The 24,428-nt window shown below is 48.5% G+C and overlaps 1 protein-coding gene across 7 annotated transcripts in view; it reads right to left on the minus strand.

Annotated features, from left to right (window-relative positions):
* The window catches only part of LOC104484622 (ceramide synthase 4), a 56,166-nt gene that overhangs the window by 10,798 nt on the left and 20,940 nt on the right, over positions 1 to 24,428 (minus strand). For 4 of the 7 annotated variants that reach the window (XM_086767654.1, XM_086767656.1, XM_086767657.1 and 1 more), the window contains 5 exons: positions 13,037 to 13,417; positions 12,698 to 12,871; positions 4,629 to 4,746; positions 2,839 to 2,957; positions 367 to 424 (listed from right to left, as the gene is read on the minus strand). In XM_086767654.1, coding sequence (XP_086623780.1) covers positions 367 to 424; positions 2,839 to 2,957; positions 4,629 to 4,746; positions 12,698 to 12,870 — 468 coding nt within the window. In that variant the 5' untranslated portion in view covers position 12,871; positions 13,037 to 13,417. Of the gene's footprint in view, positions 1 to 366; positions 425 to 2,838; positions 2,958 to 4,628; positions 4,747 to 12,697; positions 12,872 to 13,036; positions 13,418 to 14,267; positions 14,328 to 21,001; positions 21,022 to 24,428 lie in introns of those variants that run through there. The other 3 variants (XM_086767655.1, XM_086767658.1, XM_086767660.1) reach the window with 3 other exon arrangements.

Raw genomic sequence — 24,428 nt, forward strand, 5'->3', positions numbered from 1 at the left:
TGCTCCAAAGAAAGCCTGAGTTTTTTACCTTAAACAGGTATCGGATATAACACACAAACAGGCCCTGCAGCTTCCATCTCAGGTCAGCGTTCCATCTTCTGCCACACAGAAATGTGTTTTTACACAACCCCGCTTGTCTTCTGCTTTGTCAGAAGAAGAGAAAACCTCTTGGTTTTGAGCTGGAGTTTTTAAAATAAGCACAGCTCAATATGCTTGTGGTGTCCTAAGCCTGCGGTGCAGAGGACACACATTGACCTGGTGGGAAAAGCTCTGTAACGAGGTCTGAAAGGATGTGTTTGACACCAAACCCTCACTCCTGAGGCACCGGCCGGGTGGAACAGCAGGTGGCACTGCCTGCGTACTCACATCGTACAGAACAGCAAGTCCCGTGAGGAAAGCGGTGATGTAAAACGTGAACCGCCAGCTACAAACAAACAAAACAAAGCACGTTAGAGTCCCGTTCATCAAGCACCGAGCTGCAATTCCGAGCATCAGTCACACTCACTCAAAGAATGACACTACTGAGGCGAAGACATTAATATCTTCAAAGTTTATCCAGAACCCAATAGGAGCGGCTCTTTGTACGCCACTAGCACATCAACAGACTTCACCAAGAGCAATTCTTCTGCTTTAGAGACGGCAGAAAACACAAGAATCCCGCTGATAAAATCACCCAGATAATAATCCCAATCTTCCCAGCACTACCAGATGGATGGGTAAAAGTAAAACAACGCTAACCTCTCTGCTAGGCTTTTGGAGATCAGGCATGCCAAATTAATTATCACGTAAATGAAGTAATTACTGTCATGTCTGGCCTCAGTCAGGAGCTGGCAATGATTTACCCATGCTAAACCCACACAGAGGTGCGTACAAACCGTTCGCCCAGTTCGGAGGACAGCGGCAGGTCACACTGGACGTATGCACACAGAGTAAGGAGTGAGGGGAACTTCTCCCCAACAGAATAAACAAGTTGTTAATCGACTAAACATAGGACATTTCCAAAGGAGCAAAACTGAACCAGCCCTTTAATTTCCAAAAATCTCCATAACAAATCAGAAGTAACCACATCGTGAGAGAGAGAGAGACTCCACCTGTCGATGGAGCCCCAGCAGCTCCCAGACAGACACAGACTGTACAAAGAAGGACATTCCTTCTGCACACTGCACATGGCGAGAGCTGGAAGGACACCGTCCTCGCTGAGCTGAGCCACAGAAGGACTTACTGTTTACTACCAACTGGTACTATTTACGGTGAGAACATAGATTTCAGCTTGGTGGAAGCAGATTAAGCATGGTGCTTTACAGCTCCCTGTTCACAGATCTGGTAAATATTTCTAACGGCACTATCTGGAATATTATGAATAGGTAATATCCTTCCTTTCTGTTTCAGTGAGGGTTCTCGGGCAGGAGTTTTGAATGACAGGGTGAGTGCTAAATAGAGCAGGAGGCGATTAGCTCAGTTCATGCCTACCCCATGGACACACACTTTTAGACACATGACCAGCACCGCGGGTATTTCAGGATTCCTTTAATCTCTGTGGCTTTCCTGGGAGAACTACTTCCTTACACAAATAGCAGAGCAGCCACTCATAAGGAAGGCACTTCAACCAAGCTCAGGAGAATCCTCCTTTTCCATGGCAAGCTTAGCCAGGACTGACATTCACAGCACTGGCTGGCATGAGATTTATTTCATACCTCTACATAACAGGGAGGATTTCCACACAGCTGTTTCCAAGAAGAGTTTTGCTCTTTGGAAAACACACGGTTTCACAAAGGCCCCTTTTTCTGATGCTACAAAAGAGGTGCTGGTATTTAATTTTCAGGATGCTGAAGTCACCTGACAGCAGAATACAATCTAGCCCACTGCCTTGCGTGACTTTTGAAAGCGATAGCGTGCGAAACGGTTATAGAAAAGACGCAGCGGAAGCAATCAGCTTGCAGAGAGGCATAGGGAAGCCACGGGAAAGGCAACAGAAGGGCTGACTAGTCTGGAGCCCCGGAAACAGCAGCAAAGCAGCAAGAGGCAGTAAGATGCAAAACAGCAGGAGTTTTTCAGGTACAACTGTGTTTCAAAGCAGAATGCCAGTCTTATAAAATCAGAAACAGAGGCTCTGTAACGAATAAAGGTGAGACAGGAGTAAAAGGGGCTTGGGAGTGAAAGAAAAGGGGAAAAGCAGGGAATGTTTCATTCAGACAGAAGCAGCAGAGAGTTGCAGAAGAATTGAGTGGGGCAGGAAAGACCCAGGATGCTGTGTAGAGGAGGAGGGCAGGCTGGGAGGCAGCGAGCTGGGATACTCTCTGCACAGGGGACGAGGGCAGGCTGGGAGGCAGCGAGCTGGGATACTCTCTGCACAGGGGAGGAGGGCAGGCTGGGAGGCAGCGAGCTGGGATACTCTCTGCACAGGGGAGGAGGGCAGGCTGGGAGGCAGCGAGCTGGGATACTCTCTGCACAGGGGAGGAGGGCAGGCTGGGAGGCAGCGAGCTGGGATACTCTCTGCACAGGGGAGGAGGGCAGGCTGGGAGGCAGCGAGCTGGGATGCTCTCTGCACAGGGGAGGAGGGCAGGCTGGGAGGCAGCGAGCTGGGATGCTCTCTGCACAGGGGAGGAGGGCAGGCTGGGAGGCAGCGAGCTGGGATGCTCTCTGCACAGGGGAGGAGGGCAGGCTGGGAGGCAGCGAGCTGGGATGCTCTCTGCACAGGGGAGGAGGGCAGGCTGGGAGGCAGCGAGCTGGGATGCTCTCTGCACAGGGGTGGAGGGCAGGCTGGGAGGCAGCGAGCTGCCCGTGGAGCTCTGCTCCGGTCAAAGGCCCCTGCTGCTCAGGGCTTGTGCTCCCGCTCACCAGGCCTCACAAAACTTCTTGGACAGGCTGGGCCGGTCGCTGTTCCTCCGGCGCCGGAACCACCTCTCCACCTTCCTCAGCGGCAGGTCGCACTGTTTGGCTAAACGGATCAGCTCACTCTGGAAAACAGGTGAGGAAGCAGGGTTCAGATCCGTGTTCGTGGGTCAGAAAGGGCAACGGCAGGCATCTCCTCTGACCCACCAGAGCCCAGCTGAAGGCTCCTGGCAGGCCCCAATCTGTTCAAGTTAAGGCACCTTTCAGAAAGCTCTCTGCTCTCAGTGTGAAGACCTCAGAGAGCAGAAAATCTTCCCGTTCTCCCCATAAGCAACCAGTTATGAATCCCAAATGTTGAAACTTTACATTTTTTACGTGAACTTCTCCAGTATCAACTTTCAAACTCTAGTCTCGTCTCCTCACAGGACTTTGTTGTCAAATCACTTCTTCATCCTGTCCCTTAAATCTGTCACTCCAAGAAAGATTTACTGCAGCTTAAATAATTTTTGAAGTTCGGCACCGAACCTCGTCAGGCCTGTCAGCATTCTGACGCAGTATCCGTCAATAACCCGAACCGATGTCACGAGCAGAAGCAACACCATTTCAATACCAGGTATTCTCCTGTTACGGTAAACCTGCTAGGGGTAATTTTTCAACAGACTACCCACAGAAATCCTGCAATTACCTTCATTCTTGTCCTCAAGCTCTTAAGAGTTTAGCAAGTGATGTGCAAGAAGTTTGTCGTGTTTTATGTGCCTTCTGGAAGCGTCACTGCGAACAGCCTTAAAGCAACAGTTTCTCATGGAATGCATTTACATCAATAGTATCACATGGGAGTGACTTTTGTAGTTGTACAAAAGCATGCTCATTACCAATTTTCAGACGTGCTTCTTTCCATTCTTACTTCATGACTTCTCTCCTTGTGGTGGAAATAAATGGCAACCCTTGATTTATACCCTCCAACTGCACCATAACGTGGAATTCCTCCCCAGGACAGGGCTGCTGAGAACAGCAAAACCTCACCTTGTACCGGAGGAGTAAAGCTGACTCATAAGCAGATGGCTGAGAGCTCATGGAGAGGGAGGAAGCGAGCAGCCTGGCTGAGGTGGGAGTGGTGAACGGAGAGGGCAAGGCAGTGGCCAGCTGCAGCGTTCTGGCCCACATCACCCTACTGTCAGGAGTCTCGTGGTGAGGAGACACTCTGGTACCACGGACTCTCCAGGATAGAAGTGCTGGCTTCAGTGCAATGTGGGACCTCTGAATGTCATCTGGCCCAACTCCCCTGCCCAAACAGAACTACCTAGAGTTGGTTGCCCAGGACCATGTCCAGATGGCTTCTGAGTATCCCCAAGGCTGGAGATTCCACAGCCTTTCCGGCAACCTGCCTGGTCACGCTCACGGTAAGGAAGTGTTTCCTGATACTCAGACAGAGCCTCCTGTGTTTCAGCTTGTGCCATGCCTAAGGCAAACACAGAAGGAAACAGGAGTTGTCATTATTTCCCCTGGGAGAACAGTTTCCTGTCCAAAGAAGTTTGGGATTTAAATTTTCTGAATGCTACCTATGGAAAGCTGCTACTCCCACAGGCTCAGAAGCTGAACTGATAGCTGATGGCACTTGCAGAACGACCCCTCTGTCCGGCCGGTGTCAAGTGGCCCTTGCTATAGCGGTTCCTGCTGCTTTGTTGACCTTCCAAATATGAGTGGCATTACCAGACTTCAGGATTCCAAACGTGACTCTATTTGGCTGAGGACACAGCAGCTACATCTAGGGGAAAGCAAAGGCGGAAAGGACTCACCTCGTCAGGGTTCTTGCAGCGCGTACTGTAGAACGTTTCCAGCGTGGGGTTGGGCTGCGCCTTTGGTCTCTGCTTGTCCCTCACACCCAGTTTGCTACTGAGGGGCAGGGCTATGGCTCTGCGAAAGAAAAGATAAAGGTTCAACCAAAAATGTAACAGTGATTTCTGATCCTGCAGCGCTGTTAAAAGATAACGTAGTACGTAACAGCTGCCTCCCGCGTTTCGTATCTAAGCATAAGTATCACGTCAACAGAAATGGCGTCTGCCTGAACTAAGGACCTGGCGCAGGTCAGGAGGGAGGCTCTACCAGATGGGTGGCATTAATGCAGAAGAAACGTCCCGCTGAAACAGGAGGCCACCTGGCCTTCACTGGAGTAACTTATCCTGGTTTTCCTAATGCAAATCAAACACCAGTTGTAAACAAGGACACGGCCACTAAACACCTAGTCACTAAACACTAGCGGATGTTTACGCTAGCTGTGCATCTTCAGTCTTTCACTGTGAAAGAACGCAAAGAAAAAATCTGTGTAAACAGAAAAAAGTCACCAAAAGGTAACAGAAGCGGGCGCAGAAGTGCTGCGCTCAACAGTTCAACTCCTCCACTCCAAACACCCTTCTCTTCCTCGGGAACAGGAAACAGCCTCGCAATGGCACGAAGTGAGGCTCCGCATGGACACCGCGCAAACAGGAAGCCTGGCAAACCTTTACAAAAAGGCCCAAATTAACTATATCCTCCTCAAATTTCTGAAGAATTAGTGGCTCCGTATTAATCACTACCTTTTACACTCAGCCACTGGCACACGGTCAGTCTCATCAGAGAAAAGAGCAGCCGTCTGCCTAGAAGGGCTTTTCAGAACTGCTGCTGAAAGCCGAACGCGCAAAATCTCTGCGTTTTGGAGTAAAAGATTTATGCTTAATGTGCTAACAGCTTCCCTGAACAGTTACTGAGTCACCAACTGCAAATCGGTGCTGAGGGTGGTTACGAGCGGACGAACACCGCGCCGGGGAAGCGAGTGCTGAGACCCAAGCCTGCTCTGCCTGGGCAGTTGGGTTTCTTTCCTTTTTTTTTTTATGTTGCAGCAAAAAAGCTGCAAAAGCTACTTCACTATGTAGGTGTCTAAAGATGTTTTACTTACGAGCAGTATGGGATGTATTTATGACTGACCACACGCTGTGGCTGCCCAGCCATACAGCCTACGCTCCACACAGGCGCGTGCTTAGGGGCTATTCAAGATCAAGAGTTCTTCCCGAAGGGTCTTCTGGACATTTTCAACAACCTGTTTCTTAATTTAATGAACAGATATCAAAAGCAATTTCATAAACAGACCACCCAGCCATGGAATGCTGTAACTTCTATTCCATTAAGGCAGGAAGCACAGAACGGTTCCATGCTTTGCTCACTCGTGCGACAGCTGATTTCCACCTCTCCTTTGCAAAGCCAGTCTGCCGGTCTGTGTGTCAGTCGTTAGTTTTCATCGTCTCTGGGAAATCCCTTTGGCACCACTGGCTACAGGAACACTCAAAGATGTACCAAGACCAAGGAAAAAGACAAGCTTCTACCATGCAAGAAGGGCTGGGGTAAGCGTGCTTGCCAGCTACCTTCCAACAAGACACGGCATTACCGCAAAAGCTACGTCAGCGTTGCGGTGAAATTCAGCAGCACCCGGCACTGCTGCGACCGGCAGGCTGCTGGCTGGCAGAGGAACATCGCCATCACTGGGAGCTTTGGTTTTCACCTCTGACTGCTCTTAAGAAATGTTTCAATTCTATCGTATGATTTGTTTAACACCAAAGGGGTTGACAGCGACGTTGGACCAGCAAGTCCTGCGCGAAGAACAGTGACGCGGTATTTCAACGACAGCCGTAACTACACCGAAACGGAGAAAACATTCACCTGAAGCTCTTCAAGTTCTGTTGTTGAACCACCACCTTACTGCAGCTCCTCATCCATCCACATTGGGAACTGAAAGGTGTGAAATTTTGCAGACCCATTAAAGGAAGGAATGTTTCTGGCAGCTGTCAGGGCAGCTTGCCAACAAGATTTTTATTAAAAACTATTTAAATTATCCCGACTGATTTCTTCATTTTATTTAATCCTCGTCTTCTCTCCTTCCTGCTGGTCACGGCATAAGACCTCACTGTAACAGAACCAGGCGGGCTGCAGCCGAGGCAGGCAGGGTGTGACTGACCCAAGTGCCAATTACTTTGTTGTTGAGGTTTGAGTTGAACCATGAATTATGGGACCAATCCTACTTTTATGAACATCGTTGGGAAATCAAAGCCTGAAATTCTTCCTAAGGGACACTTGTACATGCTGGGTGCATGCTCTGACTCAGTTTTCAGTTAAATCTCGTTCCAAGCACAACCCTAAGAGGGTGATGTTGGTACCGATTTCAACATCACAGATTCATCATCTCAACTGCAGGGATGGTCTCATCAGGGCTGTCTGTCAGCTCTCTGGAAGACAGAAGAAGAAAGTCTGAGGACTAAACTGTACCACTCTCCACAGCTAGGTAAGACAGGACACAGTCAGTGAGATGATTTTCATTTCAAGCCTACTTCTTCACCAGCGAGCTTCTCTCACTTCACGGTTTACATGGGGAAGTTCACACAAATGCATTTTATTCAGTAATCACCACAGAATCACAGAAAGGTTTGGGTGGGAAGGGACCTGTAAAGCCCACCCAGCCCAACCCCCCTGCCAGGAGCAGGGACATCTCCAACCAGATCAGGTTGCTCAGAGCCCCGGCCAACCTGGCCTGGAACGTTTCCAGGGATGGGGCATCCACTGCCTTTCTGGGCAACCTCGACCTGCTGACCACGCTCCTCTTGATGCAGCCCAGGATGCGGTTGGCTTTCTGGGCTGCAAGCACACATTCCTGGCTCATGTTGAGCTTCTTGTCCACCAGCATTCCCAAGTCCTTCTCCTCAGGGCTGCTCTCCATCCATTCCCCGCCCAGCCTGGATTTGTACATGGGATTGCCCCGACCCACGTGCAGGACCTTGCACTTGGCCTGGTTGAACTTCATGAGGTTGGCACAGACCCACCTCTCCAGCCTGTCCAGGTCCTTCTGGATGGCATCCCTCCCCTCCAGCGTGTCGATGGCATCACACAGCCTGGTGCTGTTGGTGAACTTGCTGAGGGTGCACTCTATCCCACTGCATGTCGCCAACAAAGATGTTAAACAAGGCTGGGCCCAATACGGACCCCTGAGGAATGCCACCAGACTGCCATGACTTCTCAAATATGATGGCCAGCAGCTTGGCAACTTCATCCACCAGTTCCCTCAGGACCCGCGGGTGCATCTCATCAGGTCCCATGGACTTGTGCACCTTCAGGTTCCTTAGATGCTCTCGAACCTGCTCTTTGGCTACAGTGGGCAGTTCCTCCTTCTCCCAGTCCCTGCTTTTGCCTTCTGCAACTTGGGTGGCGTGACTGGATGAGCCCTTATCGGTGAGGAATGAGGCAAAATGTCATTAAGCACCTCAGCCTTCTCCATACCCCGGGCAACCAGGTCACCTGTTTCCTTCCGGAGAGGGCCGACATTCTCCTTGAACCTCCTTTTGTCCCTGACATACCTGTAGAAGCTTTCCTTGTTGCCCTTGATGTCCCTGGCCAGACTCAATTCCATCAGGGCCTTAGCCTGCCTTATCTGACCCTGGCCACTCGGACAACCTCTCTGTAGTCCTCCCAGGCTACCTGTCTCCGCTTCCACCCTCTGTAGGCTTCCTTTTTGATTTTCAGCTGGTCCAGGAGCTCCTTGTTCATCCATATGGGCCTCCCGGTGTTTTTGCTCAACTTGCTCTTCACTGGGATGCATCGCTGCTGAGCTCGGAAGAGCTGCTCCTTGAATACCAACCAGCTTTCCTGGGCCCCTCATCCCTCCAGGGCCGCATCCCATGTACCCAGCAGATCCCTGAAGAGGCCAAAGTCTGCCCTCCTGAAGTCCAGGGCAGAGAGCCTGCTGCACTCCCTCCTTGCTGCCCTGAGGATCTTGAACTCCACCATCTCACGGTCACGGCAGCCAAGGCTGCCCTTGAGCTCCACGTTCCCCACCAGCCCCTCCCCGTTGGTGAGCACAAGGTCCAGCATGGCACCCTCCGCGTTGGCTCCTCTGTCACTTACAGGAGGAAGCTGTCATCCACGCATTCCAGGAACCTCCTGGACTGCTGTGCCCTGCCATGTTGTCTCTCCAACAGACATCGGGGTGGCTGAAGTCCCCCTAAGAACAGTTTTGTGTGAAAGCTGCTGAAATTGAAACCAAATGGGCTAATCATGAAGGGGTAGAAACTGACAAATCCCCATCTTGCAGAAGTGCACTACATGCCTTCTGCAGAGGCTTTCAGACACAGTGTGAGGTAAAAGAAATAATTTAACTTCTGGTTCTGAGTTCAAATACCTGTTCCCCGCAGACCAACAGCATCCCTTTCTTTTAACGTACCACACATGGCTCCCGTACTGTCGCAATCCTCCCGAGAGGAGACCTAATCTTTCTGACTAAAATCCTCCTCTGCTGCAAGTTGGGAACTGTTCAGATTCAAATTCAAACACTGGCTTTCAGTTATCCAACATCGAAAAATCACTGGTCAAATGAAAAAAAACCAGACTATTAAATTGGATGTAAACTCTGTTTTTCAGCTTTCTGCTTTGTAATGCACCAAAGCACTTCAGTTTCCACATTTTCCTAACCATGCAGGCAAGAAACGCTTTGCAACAGAAGCTGTGATTCCTTCACAATCACAGCACTCCAAGAATTGGATTTTTATGAAAAAGGGTCTCGAAGAGAAGCTGCAGTCCCTGCTTGCAGGCATATGCCAAGGGAAAAGTTCCAGTAAGGTGTACAGGTTCTTAAAATCAGGCTCCAAATTACAGGTGCAGGTCACACCTCCTGCTCACAAGCACAACCTGGAAACATCAAAGGAAGAGCAGAGGTTCCCAATTTCTAGGTCCTCTCCTTTGTCAGGACATCACTGCCCACCTTCCCCAGCACCCGCCTCAGTATCGTGGCACAGACCAGGAGCACCGCAGCGGTAACGAGCTTTCTGCTCTGCTGCACTGAAAACCTTGTTTTCCCACTTTTCCCAGAGCAAAACGGCCCACAGAAGAGTTGCTTCACCGAAGCGTGAGCTGTTTCTTCTCCCCTCAGGGCTGTACCCACAACCTCCTCAGCTCTCCCAGGCCCCACCCAGCTGCTGCAGATCCTCTTCCCACAGCCAGCACCTCGTACACAGAATAACTGGCTGCTAAAAGGATGTCGCTGTCTCAGTTTTTCACAGTTCAGTCAGCACGAGCCAAGGAGAGGTACAGCCATGCTCCAGGAAGAGAGGTCTTTCCCAGTCTAACTTCTAAACAAAGAAGACGGAACCATCGGCCAAGCACGGTGGCTGATGCAGTTGCTGAATGAGGGATTGCAGAAAATCTGCCGGGCTCCTCCTGCCTCTCAGTATGTTCCTGGAGTTCTGACACAGAAAAACCACGTGAACACATGACAGCGTTTCTGAAACCCCAGAGGAAGCACCACCAGGAACACAGCGCAATCTAGGGAAGAAAATGCTTTGCACCCGACGGTCGCAAATAATGGGTAAGGGCAGAATAAATTGTCTGGGATTAAAGTAAGGGAACCAAAAGCAAACCTGTGTACTGGTTACACACACTGATTTTAACCCACAGACCAGAGGCACAAAGCTACAAAGTCAAGGCCATCTACAAGGATGGAGAAACAACACACATCCTTCCAGCCTACAATTCCCAAACCTGGTGCAAATCACTTTAAACAGGGCGAGCGCCACCGTACGCACGAGGTAACGGAGCAGAGGACCCGATTCACAGCTCCTGCTCACTGCGGGAAGCTTTCCTCTGCCGGATGAACCGAACGTGGAGCAGTAATGGCTGAGAACGACAGAGTGTCACGCTGAAATAAATCACTGCAGAAAGTTAGGACAAACAAGAACACAGCTCAGAACACCGGCTTGTAATTTGCATAGGTAAGGCAGTGGTTTGATTACAGGCTTCCTGGACCTGTAAAATGGGCTTGTGATATTATCTTTTTTTAAGGGTGTGACAAGAAGCTCTTATTTAATGAAGTTTGTGAATAAAAACAGCTTTAAAAATTAATGAGGAGGACCAGGCCTGTGGAAAATCTCCCAGCTGAGGCAGTGCTTGGATGGGAAAGAAAAAAATATTTTTTACCTGGTCGTTGGCACCTTAAAGCACATGGAGAAGATATTCAGATGGACTAGGAGTGGTGTGGCGGGAGGAAGGGGAATAAAGGGGCACAGTCACAGAAGCACAGAACTGACACCGAAAGGGACCTCCGTAGATTTTCCAGCCCACCTCTGCGGCCCACGCAGGATCAGCTACGGGAGGCTGCGGAGGGCTGTGTCCAGATGCGTTGCGAGTACCGGCACAGATGGAGACTCTGCTCCCGCTCTGGGGAACCTGTTCCAACACCGACCACCCTCACTGTAAAAAAACCATTTCCCTATGTTCAGACGGAGTATCACGTGCTTCCATTTGCGCCCGTTGCCTCCTGTCCTGTCACTGGGCACCACTGAGAAGAGTTTGGCTCCTTCCCCCTCCTGCCCATGTCTTGTACTGGGGAGCTAGACCTGGGCAGCCCTAGTCATGCAGGACACGGGGCGTTAATCTCCAGCTTCGCACTGAAAACGTGTCCAAGTCACCACCCGAAAGCGCCCACCCGAAGGAGTGCTGCATCCAGCCACGTCCTGCCCACCAGCACGGAAGAGACGCGAGTCCCTTGTGTTTCAATGGTTACCTCCAGCACCCTGGCGCCCACACCAGCGGGGGTAACAGGCACCCATGTCCCCAGGAAAGTGCAGGGTAAAATTCATGGAATTTATGGAATGCACACTAAGCGTATTGTTTACAAAGAACAGATTTGGACTCCAACTATGTATAATCATGAAATGATTATTTAAAGAATCACTATTTGTGTTTATGTAAAAATATTGGCTTCTTTTTTAATTAAAAACATCCTCACAGCAGAGCTCTGAATCATTTCAACTTCTACGAACTTTTCCAAGCTGTCCTTGTATCACAGTGAACCTGGAGAAGAAACATCTTTCTAGCCCACAGAAGTCTGCTTCCGTTTTCTTGTGCAGCCACTTTTTTAAGAAAAAGATGACAAAAACATTTTAATTATCTGTTTTCCCTCTTTCTAAGCTTAAATCCACTGTAGATTTGACTATTTCAAAAGATTAGCTCTTTGATCAGCAACTAGGAGTAGGGATTTTTCAATCCAGTGAAGGCCACTACGAAGAGCATTCAAAATCATGAAAGTGGCGCACTAACTCTTGACCAAACTGCATAAAGCAACGGCACCAGCTCAGGACCTTCAGGAAACTCAGAGTCAGTGGACCCTGAAAGATTTCTAGCTACGCCGTTGCCGTAACTCCCAAATTTTCTGTGCTGAAGAGTAAGATGCAAAACACTCAAATGGCTCTGGCCTGAAAGAAGCAGCTACAAACGTCTCTATGTGGCATTCCCAAGGAAATGACGCTCCTGAACCCGGAGCGGTGGTCTGTGACATGCACACCTCCGTGCGGCTACCAGGTGCTGATTCCGAGGTCAGATGGCACAGCCCAACCTAACGCATCTTACTGAGGCTGGCCTGGCAAGCGCGATGCCCCAGATCCCCACCACCTGAGACAAAGGAGACTTAACTGTTATTTGGGTAGTCTGAACATGATTTCTGCTGCACCCGACCCAGAAATAGCAAATAAGGTGCAACAGAACGCAAAACAGCAGGTCTGTCCTCTAAAACACAAGCGGAAACTTCATCTAGGGCCTACCTGCTTTACGTGTAGGAAGTCACACTGCTTATAATTAGACCTTGAGGGTAGGGTTTGTGTTCTCTGTCTAACACACTGCCTTAGCCAGTACATCGAGCTGGAAAGAGCGAGCTTACAAACGTACCTCAGCAGACTTTACGACCTGCAGTTTCTGTGGGCCTCTTCAGCCAGGCACGGGCACAGACAGTAAAGCCAGCTGTTGGACCCAAACTGCCAGCGTTATCCCCCAAAACCCCCAAACAGTACCAGTACCTTACCTTTCAAAGGCACATCGGATGACGACCAAGATCAAGGCAAAAGGGATACTGAGCAGGAGATCGCGAGGCTGAGGGTACCGAATGTCTTCAGACTCCTGCATGTCCTGCCAGGTGATTCCTGGGGGCAGCCAGAACTCGTGCTGCCACAGCCACTCATTCAGAGAGCGTGCCATCCTGGAAGGAAGAGAGACCGGAGTGAGCTGAGGACAGCCTCGCGCACAGCAGACCTGTCAGCACAAGCCGGTAAAGCAGAGGAAGGATTACACCCTCGCTGAGGTTGCATCTGGCTGCAAAAGCACAAGAGGTGTGGAACCCATCGGTGCCCAAGGAACCACCAACCTGCTCGCAGATTCTTATCGAGTGCTCGGTGGCTGCCGACTCCTGGCGCAGAACCAGAAAAGGGCTAAAATGGTGAGAAGTGCCTCCAAACTCAACAGAACATCAGTGTCCTTCTCAGCAAGATGAACGGGAAAGTTTTAAGTTTAACACTGCAGCTTCTCGGGCTCACAGGCTCCTTGCTACAGAACTGACAGCTCTGTGTCACGAGGATGCGGCCAGTCCGCTCCAGGGCTGGCTGCCAGCTCTCCTTTACATGTACATACCCTCATTTTTCAGTCTCTGGTCTTTTGTATGTGTTTGCTTCGATTTACACGTTGCAATTCCACTGTGTGCATGTGTGCGTATGTACGCGTTCTAATTAATGTTCTTCTGACATTTCATCTTAAAAAAAAGAAAAAAAAAAAAGAGCTATCTTCTGCTTTAAATGACTAAGGAAAGTACTTCCAGGTAAGCATTTCTGTGCTAAGTAGTAAGCTGGATTCTTAATGTAATTTTAAAGATCATGCCTGAAGCTGGGATTTACATACATGATCAGAGGGTTTAGAAGCATAAAAGGCAGTGGAATGGGTGTAACAAAGCATTCGACACAAAAACACTGTTGCTAGATAATTCTACCTCACACAAAAACACTGCCCTCCAACACAGGCTGCTGATTCCGGCCAGTCACACCAAATATCCCGGATACAAGCCCTGAGCGGAGTCAAACGGACCGCGCGGGGACGGAGTAAGGGAAGGGGAAGTGTGGGAATGAGATGCCCACCGAGATAATCTGAACAGCACACGGGAAATGCCATCCTCTCCATGCTCATTTTCTGCAAGCAGAGTTGCCTAACAAATCGGAAATTAATCATACATTTGGTTTTCCAAGATCTCTTTTAATTCAGAAGTCGTTTCTTTGTTAGTTAAACGGGCGATCTGCCTCATTCCAGAATTCTGCAGAGTCTGAGGGGTATTGTCTGAATCAATACGCTTTTTCTTGATTTGGACTTTATTATTCATCTCACTGTGTCTTTTGATCTGACCACAACAGGGAAGAACAGGACCCTATTTCTTCAAATTCGATTCTCATTTCTCCTGGAGCATGCACAGCCCACTCAGTATGATGACAAAGCTGACCACAAATATTTGTGTAACTGACACCAAGTGGATGCAAACTTTCTGACCACTTAAGATCCACAAAGCAGGAGAACACCTTCCCCTTTTCCCCAAAGAAAAAAGAAAACTATATTACTAAAAATGCATTCTTTTCCTCCTTCCCGCACTCCCTGATTTCAGCTTCTGTTGCCAAAACCTACAACATAAAAATACCTCCTAAAAATCAAGAGCTTGATATACTGCAGGACTGAAACCAAAAGAAGTGCTAGTAAGGCTATCATCAAACTTCATTAGCACCGAAAAGAATATCCAGATTTTTTATTAGCTTTCGATCTGACAATAATCACAGGAATTTCTTCCTGGTGCAGCTTCTGGGACTCTGAAAGCTGCAGCTTTGCTTCCACTTCCAAGCTGTTCTCCATTCCTTCCGCTAGCTCTCCTTCAGCGCAATGGACGGCACATAAACCAAAGATAAATAGTGTTTACAGACTCTTCAAATTCCGTTTTAAGAGCCTGACAATCAAGATGCAACAGTTTTTAAGCTGCCTGCCAAATCTCGAGTCTCTACAACTCTCTGGGGCCTGGAGTACAACCTAACTCTCCCCATCAAGGCTGTTTTAAGATGGAAGCATCTCCTACCCACTCTCTGTCCCCCTTTTCTCTGCAAGGGCTGCAGGATGCTTCAGCGCCAGTTCCCTTCCCGTCTTGCCGTTGGTGATTCAGCAAAGGCACCTGAAACGGGGGCCATGGGAGAGCGGTGACAGGGCTCGTTGTGCATTGAAAGGAGAGAAGCTAGCTGAAGCACACATCTGTACGCGCTAGAGAAAGCTTTTCAGGCTACTCAACAACCATGCTGTTAACCAGTGCCTCGTAGAGCGCCCCGTGCCAGTTGTAGCTGTGTAATAACACACAGGACGAAGCCCTCCAGCTCTGAATACAGGGGTAACAGACCTCTCGCACAGAGTTCAGCAAGAACAAAGGAAAAACCAACACTGCAAAACACTCCCATACCTGACACTGAACAGAACTGCAGTCGGATCTCACAAACAGTGGGCAGGACAGCAAACACTGGAAGAACAGCACGAAGCTTGTCGCAGAAAATACATGTAAGGATGAAGTCAAGAAGAGGGAAGTATCACAGACATGCCATGGGGACAGGGAGGACGAGGCTTCACCACTTACCCAGCCTACACTGTGACAAGGTCAGGCGCTCAATACATAATCCAACAAACGCTCCTTTAACGCGACACAGCTAGAGAGTCCTGAAGCAGATGGACTTCACACAGCCCTGCAGTCTTGTCTACTGTATTTACTTTGTTAAATTGTGCCGTTCCTGATTTTCTTTTCTTAAAACTTGACGGTTTTATCTGACTCCTTACAGCTACAAAGGTCTGCACTGCCAGGCTGCGCTGAGCCGCTCCGGGGAAAGCAGAAATGGCTGTGCTGGCCAGCGGGATCTGCACGCCGCAGCAGAGCAGAGCCCTGAGAGCTCCCTCAGCCCCGAGCCAGAGATCAGGAACACCACCGTACTCAGACTCCTTAGGGACATCTTTATCTTCAGTTTCACTTTCAAAGCAGAACTGTTTGAGAAGCAGCATGGCATCTAGCTAGAAAGGTTACTCCTGCTCTCAAAGGTAAAATGGCTAAGCAGGTGTCGTAGTTCAGCCCCGACTGGGACCAGACTACGCAGTCTCTCGCTCACTCCCCCCACCCTCCGAGGGAACAGGGAGAGATAATGTAAGTAAAAAGGCTCAAGGTTTGAGATAAGGACAGGCAGAGATCCTTAAAGTTACCGTTATGGGCAAAACAGACTCCACTTGGGGGAAACTATCTACTTATTATTAAAACCAAAGCAGGATAATGAGAAAGAGAACAAAGTAACTTCCCCTCATCCTTCCCCCTTCCCAGGCTTAATATTATCTCTGCTTCCTTCTCCCCCGAGCGGCACAGCGGGGAAGAGGGAGTGGGGGTTACGGTCAGTTCCTCACAGGTCACTTCACAAGCCGGCCTCACCACGGGCTGCAGGGGAATCTCGGCCAGGAGCCACATTACTGCTCCCCCTCCTTCCTCACTGATCTTGGCGTCTGCAGCCGTTCCTCTCACAGAAATCCTTCACAGCAGGCTGGCAGACGCCTCTCAGGGTCTCTTCACATCTCATCTCCTCTCCACTTCTTGCAGCCAGGCCGGGCCGAGTTGGGCCCAGTTGCTGCCCAGCGGAGGTCAGAGGGTGAGGGGTGCAAGGCCCACAAGGCTCGTGCCTCCCCCTCTCTGCCCCCGCTCAGCGTCTTCACATCTTCTCTTTTTTTTTTTTTATTGTTCCCCTTCTTAAATACGTTATCACAGAGGCATTATCACAGAACATTCTGTCACCAGTTGGCTCGGCCCTGGCCAGCAGCGGGTCCGCCCTAGGCCCGGCCAAGTCCACTGAACAAAGGGGAAACTTCCAGCAGTTCCCTACAGAAGCCAGCACCGTAGCCCCCCTCACCCAACAAAAGCAACAGAGCAAGTTTATCCAGAAAATGTCTGCCTACATCTTCAAAGCGTTATTCTGCTGCTTCACTTACAAAATCCACTGCCAAGCTAAACATGAATATATAGGTACGGGAATACTCATTCAAATTTACATACATGAACACAGGAGATAAGGGCGGAGGAGACCAGAGAGAGAAAAAAAAATTTACGAGTCTTTGTAAAGAACTGGGTCGCTACCCGCTCACGCTGAAGAAGACGAAGTGTAGGCGTCTGCCTGCAGTTTACAGGCAGAGCGTTACACTAGACATTATTGCATTAGCTGCTGTTCACTGATTATACTTGTAAGATAATATAAAGATCTATTACAAAAGAAAAGATTAGACTGGAGCTTTCAGTTTGCTTTTAAACAAAAATCCATATTTTTTTTTTTAAAAAGCTTACACTGGAGTTTTTAATTCTTTTTTTGACTCATCAGTGTTCCTCCACCCAGCCCTCCTCCCCCTGCCTTCACATCTGCGCGGCAGACACCGCTAACATCGATGCCAAGGTAATTTTAGCCTTTGCTGTAGGAATTCTGAACCCAATGGCACAGAACTTGCAACTTCCTTCCAAATTCCAACATACAACTTGACAAGTTGTCTCCTCCTTCCCTGTACCTCAGCGAGCTGTCAATTTTAGGAAAAGCCAAGGCTTCACTCAGCCACTTCCAGCTTTTTGCAATGAGAGGCAACGATAATCCCTTCAGTGAGGGTACCAGGCTGTCTCAAAGTTTTTGCAGCAATTGCTTATACCAGAAAGCTGTTCCTAAACCCTCTGGTGGGTACAAAATCACCACAATAAAGAATTTCAATGCCATTTGGTTTTGCATTTACACTGGGTTTCACCACAAACAAGTTGTTCTTGCTGTTTTTTAGAAAAAGACTTTTTTTCTCATCGTTTATTGTCTAGGCTAAACAAGTCCACTGCTCCTAATCCCCTGTATGTTACACACAGCTAAGGCAGCTAGCCAGAGCCAGAGAAACAGAAAACCTTCCTTTGCATGTTCCTCTGTTTCTGAACAGGACTTCTGAGAGGAGCATCCAGCATTAACATCCCCATTTTTTAACACAAATCTCTCCCGTCAGTCCCCAAACACACAACACGGGGCTATTCAAGGTCACCTCAACCCTCCAACTCTGGCTACGAAGGCCTTCCAGCTCTTGATCGTACCAGAGATGGTCCATTGTCTGCAGGCTGATTATCCAGGGTTGTGGGTGGACAACGCCACAGGTAAAACCATCCCCGGAGCGGCTGTGGGCCAAGCCCTTTAGGGCTGCCAAGCCTCAGCCGAAGCGCAGCATCACGCCAACGACACCGCTGCCAGAACCAGCACAGGTATTCCTGCAGCCGGTACAGCCAGTTTTCCCAGGACGTAATTAACCACCAGCACACGGCAGTGCCACAGGGGAACTGACGAGTTAACGTGGAAGCACACCGCCATAAGGACGCAGTTACATTGCTTCTCGACGCAAGTCGCTTTATTTTTTTTTATGGGGCTGAAATAACTAAAACCAAAAAAGCCTCTTAAATCTTGACATGCTGGAGCCCAAAATGGAGAGGCTTGTCCTGTCCTTCTCAGAAGCAGCTGGGGTCAAGAGAGCCCTCTGCACACTCACGAAGGTTCTCTGGTATTTCAAACTGGAAGAGTTGCTGTATTCCAGTCCTGCTCCGGCCCACACGTCCTCATTTTGGGTTACCGCTGCATATTAGGCACTTGAACCTTTTAACTAATTTTGATAATTGTCAATGATTCAAGAATTCCACGGGCAAATTCTCGCCTGGTAACTCTTCTAGACAGCTTCCTGTGTAACTGATACTCCCCACAGTGCTGATCTCTCCCCCTTTAACTAAAGCTGCACGTTACAGCCATACGAGGGAAGTTACAAGTTCAGACATGACGTTGACTGTAGCTCTGCTACGCAGAAATAATTTTAACAAAGAAAGCTCAGATTAATGTGGCACAGGCTCTCTCTTGAATGCCTATATTACATTTAATCTCTTAATCTCAGTCTCCAGAGGTCTTTTGTCTTTTTTTTTTTTTTTTGTGTGTAAAAACTTCACACTAAACATCGCAATACTGGGATTACAGTTGCTGGGATCATTTTTTCTTCATATATTTTTTTCTAACATTTTTCATACTTTTTTCCTAACATATATCAAGTTTTATCACTAAAGACTTGGTAAACTTTATAGATTAAAAACTTCGCTCCAAAATTCTCAGTAACATTTTCCTCATGCTGAGACAGAGATTACCTATCCCAGTCTCCCGCCCGAAGGGATTACACAAGCCTTTCCAAATTTCACTTCACTTTGATACGCTCATTTCCATCTCCCCATCCCTGTTAGCTACCCTGGCATCATACCTGCTTTCGGCTATTGCCTTCGCGGTGACACTGCCTTTGCCTGAGATCCCTCTCCTTCCCCATCCCTCTGTTGATTCTTCAGCACTTTAAGGCTTTTCTTATCATCAAGTGAATTTAACCATGGATGGACAGTGTCCAAGGACTCAGCTTCAATTTATTCATTAAGAAAAATGCCTCTCTAGGAATGTCCTCTCATGCTTAAAAAGAAAAAAATAAATAAAAATCTTTCCAGTCCATGAACCACCTATTGACCTTCACTCTCTTGGCATGCCTTCTCCTTAAGTTTCCTGCAAAACCCGCTGCCATCTACATCTCCATTTCCTTGAACTTCTCGAGATTGTTGTAAGCCTGCTTGCTCTGGTCACAACTGATGCAGAATCTCCAATCCCACAGACGGATGCTGGTATGAATCTTGGGTACAGATCTCTCTTCACCTGCAGCTAATTCTGCTTTATTTCTCCTTTGTTCCCCAGCTTTCTCATCTCTTGTGATTCTGAATGCCCTTGTTTTTCCCTAAAACTGCAACTTCTCTCAGCATCTCCCCTTTGTTTTTGCATTAAACAAGACTGTTTTTCAGCTCTGACCAGTAGTGAAAGAAACAAACCCACAACCTCCTTCCCTTTGGAATCATCAACCCCATGTTCTCCAGGCTCCCTCTCCTCATCCAGACTTCGCTCTCCCCATCCTCTTCTTGGAAGCTGGCTGAAAATTTGAAATTATTTGTGCAGCCCTGTTGCTCCACCAGTGACCAGTCATCCCCAACTTCCTGGCTTTCAGATATTCTCTTCACTTATATCTACCAGCCGACATTTCCTATCAAATTGTTTCATGTCTGCTGCCCACCAAAGAATAAATCCATTTTGCAATCCTTCACCTTTTTCAAGGAACTTTTCATTATTTTTTCACTTCTACTACTAGTCTAATAGAAGCTTGATTCTTCACTCCTAATCTTAAAAGCAGAAATGCAAAATCTGCCTCCACAACTCCCTAAGAGAACAGCTCTCTGCAGCCCGCTGAGAAAGGTGGGCTGCTCCGCCTTGATTCCCAGTCTTTCCAGCTTTCCACCAACACCAACCCTACCTCATGCGTTGGTGCAGGCTGGTCACGTGCCGCTCTGTTCAAAAGCAACAATTTTAACATACACCCTCTTTTGGGAGACCTCTGTCCCAGAAAAAGCATAAAACGCCCAAAGAAACATTTGAAGATGCAAATAAAAGTCCAGCAAGCAGACAAACTTGCTCACCTACATCTCCAGTGAACATCCTCCTCACCCAGCATAAATCACTGACTGACTTCCATACCTTGTGCCGTTTGCCAGCTCCTTCGGTGCCAGGCTGCTCCGACTGCCGAGCGTCTGGCTCCCCAGCGGGCTGCCGGCTATGACCGACAGCACTGGTTTCAGGCTGATGTCACTCAGCCACGTCAGAATGCAAATCAGACAGCTCTGCTCACTCCATCATCCCTCACTGAGTGGGATGAGTACAACGTGTTTGTTTTGCTCGGTAAAAAACAAGCACTGGTTTAACCAGTGAGGAACAAGGCCAGAAAAGGCTCTGAGCACCTCCTCAGTACCTCCGGACTCACCACGTCTTTGGTCAGAAGGCACTCAGAGCAGGGGGCTCAAATTTTTCTTAGCCTTCCTCTTGCTGCCCATGTACTAACAGAAGCCCTTCTGATCCCTCACTCCAGATGAGCTTTGGCTTTCCCATCTCCATTTGCGTATGCTCAGGCAACATTCCTATATTCCTCCTGGCCATCCAGCCCCAGCTCCACTTTCCTGACACTTCCATCCTGGGATTGAGCTCTATCAGCAGTTCCATGTTCATCCCTGCTGGCCTCCTACTGGTTTTGTTTGCCTTCTTGCATGCTGGGATGGACTACACTTGTGCTTGGAGGAGGCTGTCCTGGAAGATCAACCAGCTGTACAGGCACCCATGAGATCCCTAAACAAGACAAAATCTACCCTCCTGAAATTTAAGAAAACCCAAGAACTTACACGCACACTCTGAAATATTATGGCTGTTTCTTCTTCTCCGGGAACCTGGAGATGCTTCCCTACGAGGGCTGAAGAAACCCAGGTTGAACTGCAGCACTCCTTGTCAGACTAGTCTCGAAAATGAAGAGCTGTGTTAAGTTACCGGTGCAAACAGCAGCAGAGACACAAGCTGAAGACCTCTGCAGGCTCTGCCTGGTACTTACCCCATGACTGTGTCATTAAATCAAGTAACATTCCCTTATTACTTCCATGGCAGGGTGAGGTAACATAACCTTGTTATGGTCCTGACACTGGGGAACAGTCAGTGTTCTGCTACTGAACGCTAACTCTACAAACAAAAAAAATTTCAACAACATAACACTGGCGATGGCATGCTGGCTGTTTCGGGAAGGCACCAGAACACCACGTTCTACCATCACTGTGTGAAAACTACAGGTCATACTACATCCTAGTAAGAACATCAGGCACAACCAGTGTCCAAGGCAGGCAACGGAGGCACCCGAAGTGGCTGCTAGAACATCTCCACAAAATACAGAGACACGTATTCCCAGACAGACATCTGTTTCTTGAGAGAGCACAAATGTAAAATACAAGGAGGAGGCACCCACAAAATGCAAATGAGCTACTGAGCAATTTCTTTGGATTGTTTCCTTCATTGTTTCTTCTCACGCCTGCTATTTCCTCCAGTAACGCCATAGAAATAGCAGTCACTGGCTGACATCACTTGACAGAACTGAGGAAGAAAACCAAGTCATTGGCCTGAGGCCACAGAGAGCTAAGAATTCAGCTTGGCAGATAACACAAGGAAATGAAGAGGGAGCTCGCTTCCTCCTGAAACACTCACGTCTCCCGTCTCTGAATTCATGAGCACCTAACAAAGCGAAAGCCAGGCAGTCTTGGTGAGACCTTCTCCTTCAAACCTGGTTAAGGGACAGGAAAAACTGTCACAAAGCCCTCTAAGAAGAAATGCTGTTATCCCCAAAGACTGTATCCACAAGTAGTTTGTACCCCAACAGAAGCATTTTCACAGATTTGGGAAGGAGAAAGGGACAAGAAGGAGAATACACACCGAATAAGGCTCAAAACTTTAAGCATGAGCAGCAATAATTTTGTGAGATCCTCAAAACTCTTCCAAAGGCAAGTTCTGGCATTACAACCCAGGTCCTGTGCAAAGAGGTTCAAGATGCTGGAGAAACAGAAAATATTTGCCTGGGCCTTTCAATACGGTTTGTACCCCAGACATCTTTTCCACTATCAACTGAAATTTTTAAACTGATTATCCTTGCTACTCAACAATCACCTATCAGGCCTCGAAAAGTTGAATTCTAACTTAAAAACTGGGAAAAACAAATGCTTGTCCAACGCATTACCTGACTCTTCAGCCTTTTCAAAGTGCAAATATTCCTAAATAGTCGTACAGCTCTGGTCTGATGGCCCTCTCCTAACCTGTCCTCTAAGAATCATCCTCGGCAAGCCTTTCTCTTCCCCTCCAGGAAACCTCTTCCCTTCCACCCCGCCACCTCTGGCCACACGCTTCATTCTGCAGTTTGTGGCAGCCCTCAGCAGCTCTTCATCCCTAGTTTCCAGAGTTCCTGCTTCCCTGCAGTCCAAAGCTTCACCCTCGCTCCTTCTCCGTGCAGCCAACCCCTACCGCCAGTCAAGCACGTGGTTATCTTCCTCTCCCCCACAAACGCGCCGTTTCCCCAAAGACACGTTTTCTAACTCCCCACACCAGCAGCCGTCCTGAACTCCTGAACCGCTGATCTTAGGTCAAACTGAGAGAATCAGCTGCGATAAATAATGAAGACAAAGGGACAGATGTGCATGACTTCTCTGCCACAGATCTCGCAAAGACAAAACATCAAAGTGGAGCTGGATCACCCTGAACGCCCGCGCAGGTTAGAAAAGCGCTGATCTGTCAGTCGGGGTGAAATCGTTTGCATGAAGCTGGGGTAGGGATCCTATCTTACAACCCTGCACATCTGCGAGACGCAAAGCATGACTTCTCACACAATCCTCGTTCTCCTCCCTCCCTCTGGCACGACAGACACAGGCTTTAATTACTTTGTATGAGCTGGCTTGGGATTTCAGTATCAACACTTCCATCAGCTTCCCAGGTATTCCTTCCCACAAACTCCCCAGGCTGTCCCAACACTTAGAGAAAAAACCAAAGGTAATTAGTCTAAGATTAAGGTTTTTTTAAACGATACTTTTCTACCTCTGAAACTAGTAAGTGTTTTCATCATTTTTCAGTTCAAAACATAAAACCTAAAATGTTATCTGAGAATAACATCTACATTCCCAACATTACCGCAAAAGCAAAAGGCATTAAAAACATTGAGAAAGAAACAGCAGTCAGCAGAGAGATTTTCCTCTCTCCAAGATTAAAAGAATTGTGACTCACTTTTCACAACCATTACTGCTTAACGAGCAATGCAAACTATCACATGATGGTTATTTTAAAAAATCTGAATATGAATTATTCTCGATGAGCGTAGCTAACTCAAAAGCCTGCAATACGGACAGCTTACGAAGCAGAATGTAAACTCCAGTTCCTTCAACAGGCACCGTCCCTCTCCGTCCTCTGCTACCACCAGGAGAACCCGTCTCCAGCTGAGCTTCACCCACCACGTGAACAAACCACTCTGGGACGGCACGTCATCTGTCACGATGCTGAGGGCTGCAGCCACACCGTTACTGATCCAGCGGTTCTGGTGTTGGGGCCGGTTTCCGAATCTGACCTACAACGGGACCATTTCAGTAACTCAGACACCGCACGTATCCCACCCTGGGTCAACCTCTCTACAACACGCCCGTTAATTCATCTTCACCCCAGCCACTTCTCCCGGTCTGAGCGGAGACCCTGGGGCCTACGGCAGCTGCGGAGGGGAAGCAGCCAGCCCCGAGCGCGGAGTGACAGCCGCAGGCACTCCGATCCCCCCGCGCAAAGCCAGCGCCTCCGGCTCTCCCAGCACAGCCCTGACGCACGCTGGCTGAGCTCAGGGTTTATTTTTAAAATACAGATACTGAGGGTCACTTTCTCCTTGCCTGACTCCACCACAAATAACTGCACAAGAACAATCACACAGAAATTATTATTTTGGGAATTCTACCTTCATACTTTTCCTTCAGCATAATCTCTGAAGAGAAGAATTCCTCTGATCTTTCCTTTGCAAACAATAAACATGCGCTCTGCCACAACACCTCGGCCTCCTTCTGCAGGGTTCCAATCCTTCACACATGCACGCGGAAACACAGATGGACAATAAGGAAGCAGCTCCTCAAAAAGCTCCGCTAGTACCCCAAGGGTAAAAATAACACCGCTTATTAAAAAAAATATAACCTGAACACAGCCTGGAGTTTACATCTTTCAAGACTTTTTTTTTTTTTTGCCTTATCTGTTTTGATGCAAAGCCTCAGCACTTGT

Source organism: Chlamydotis macqueenii, chromosome 26, assembly GCF_036417535.1.
Source record: "Chlamydotis macqueenii isolate bChlMac1 chromosome 26, bChlMac1.mat, whole genome shotgun sequence".
NCBI classification, from domain to species: Eukaryota; Metazoa; Chordata; class Aves; order Otidiformes; family Otididae; genus Chlamydotis; species Chlamydotis macqueenii.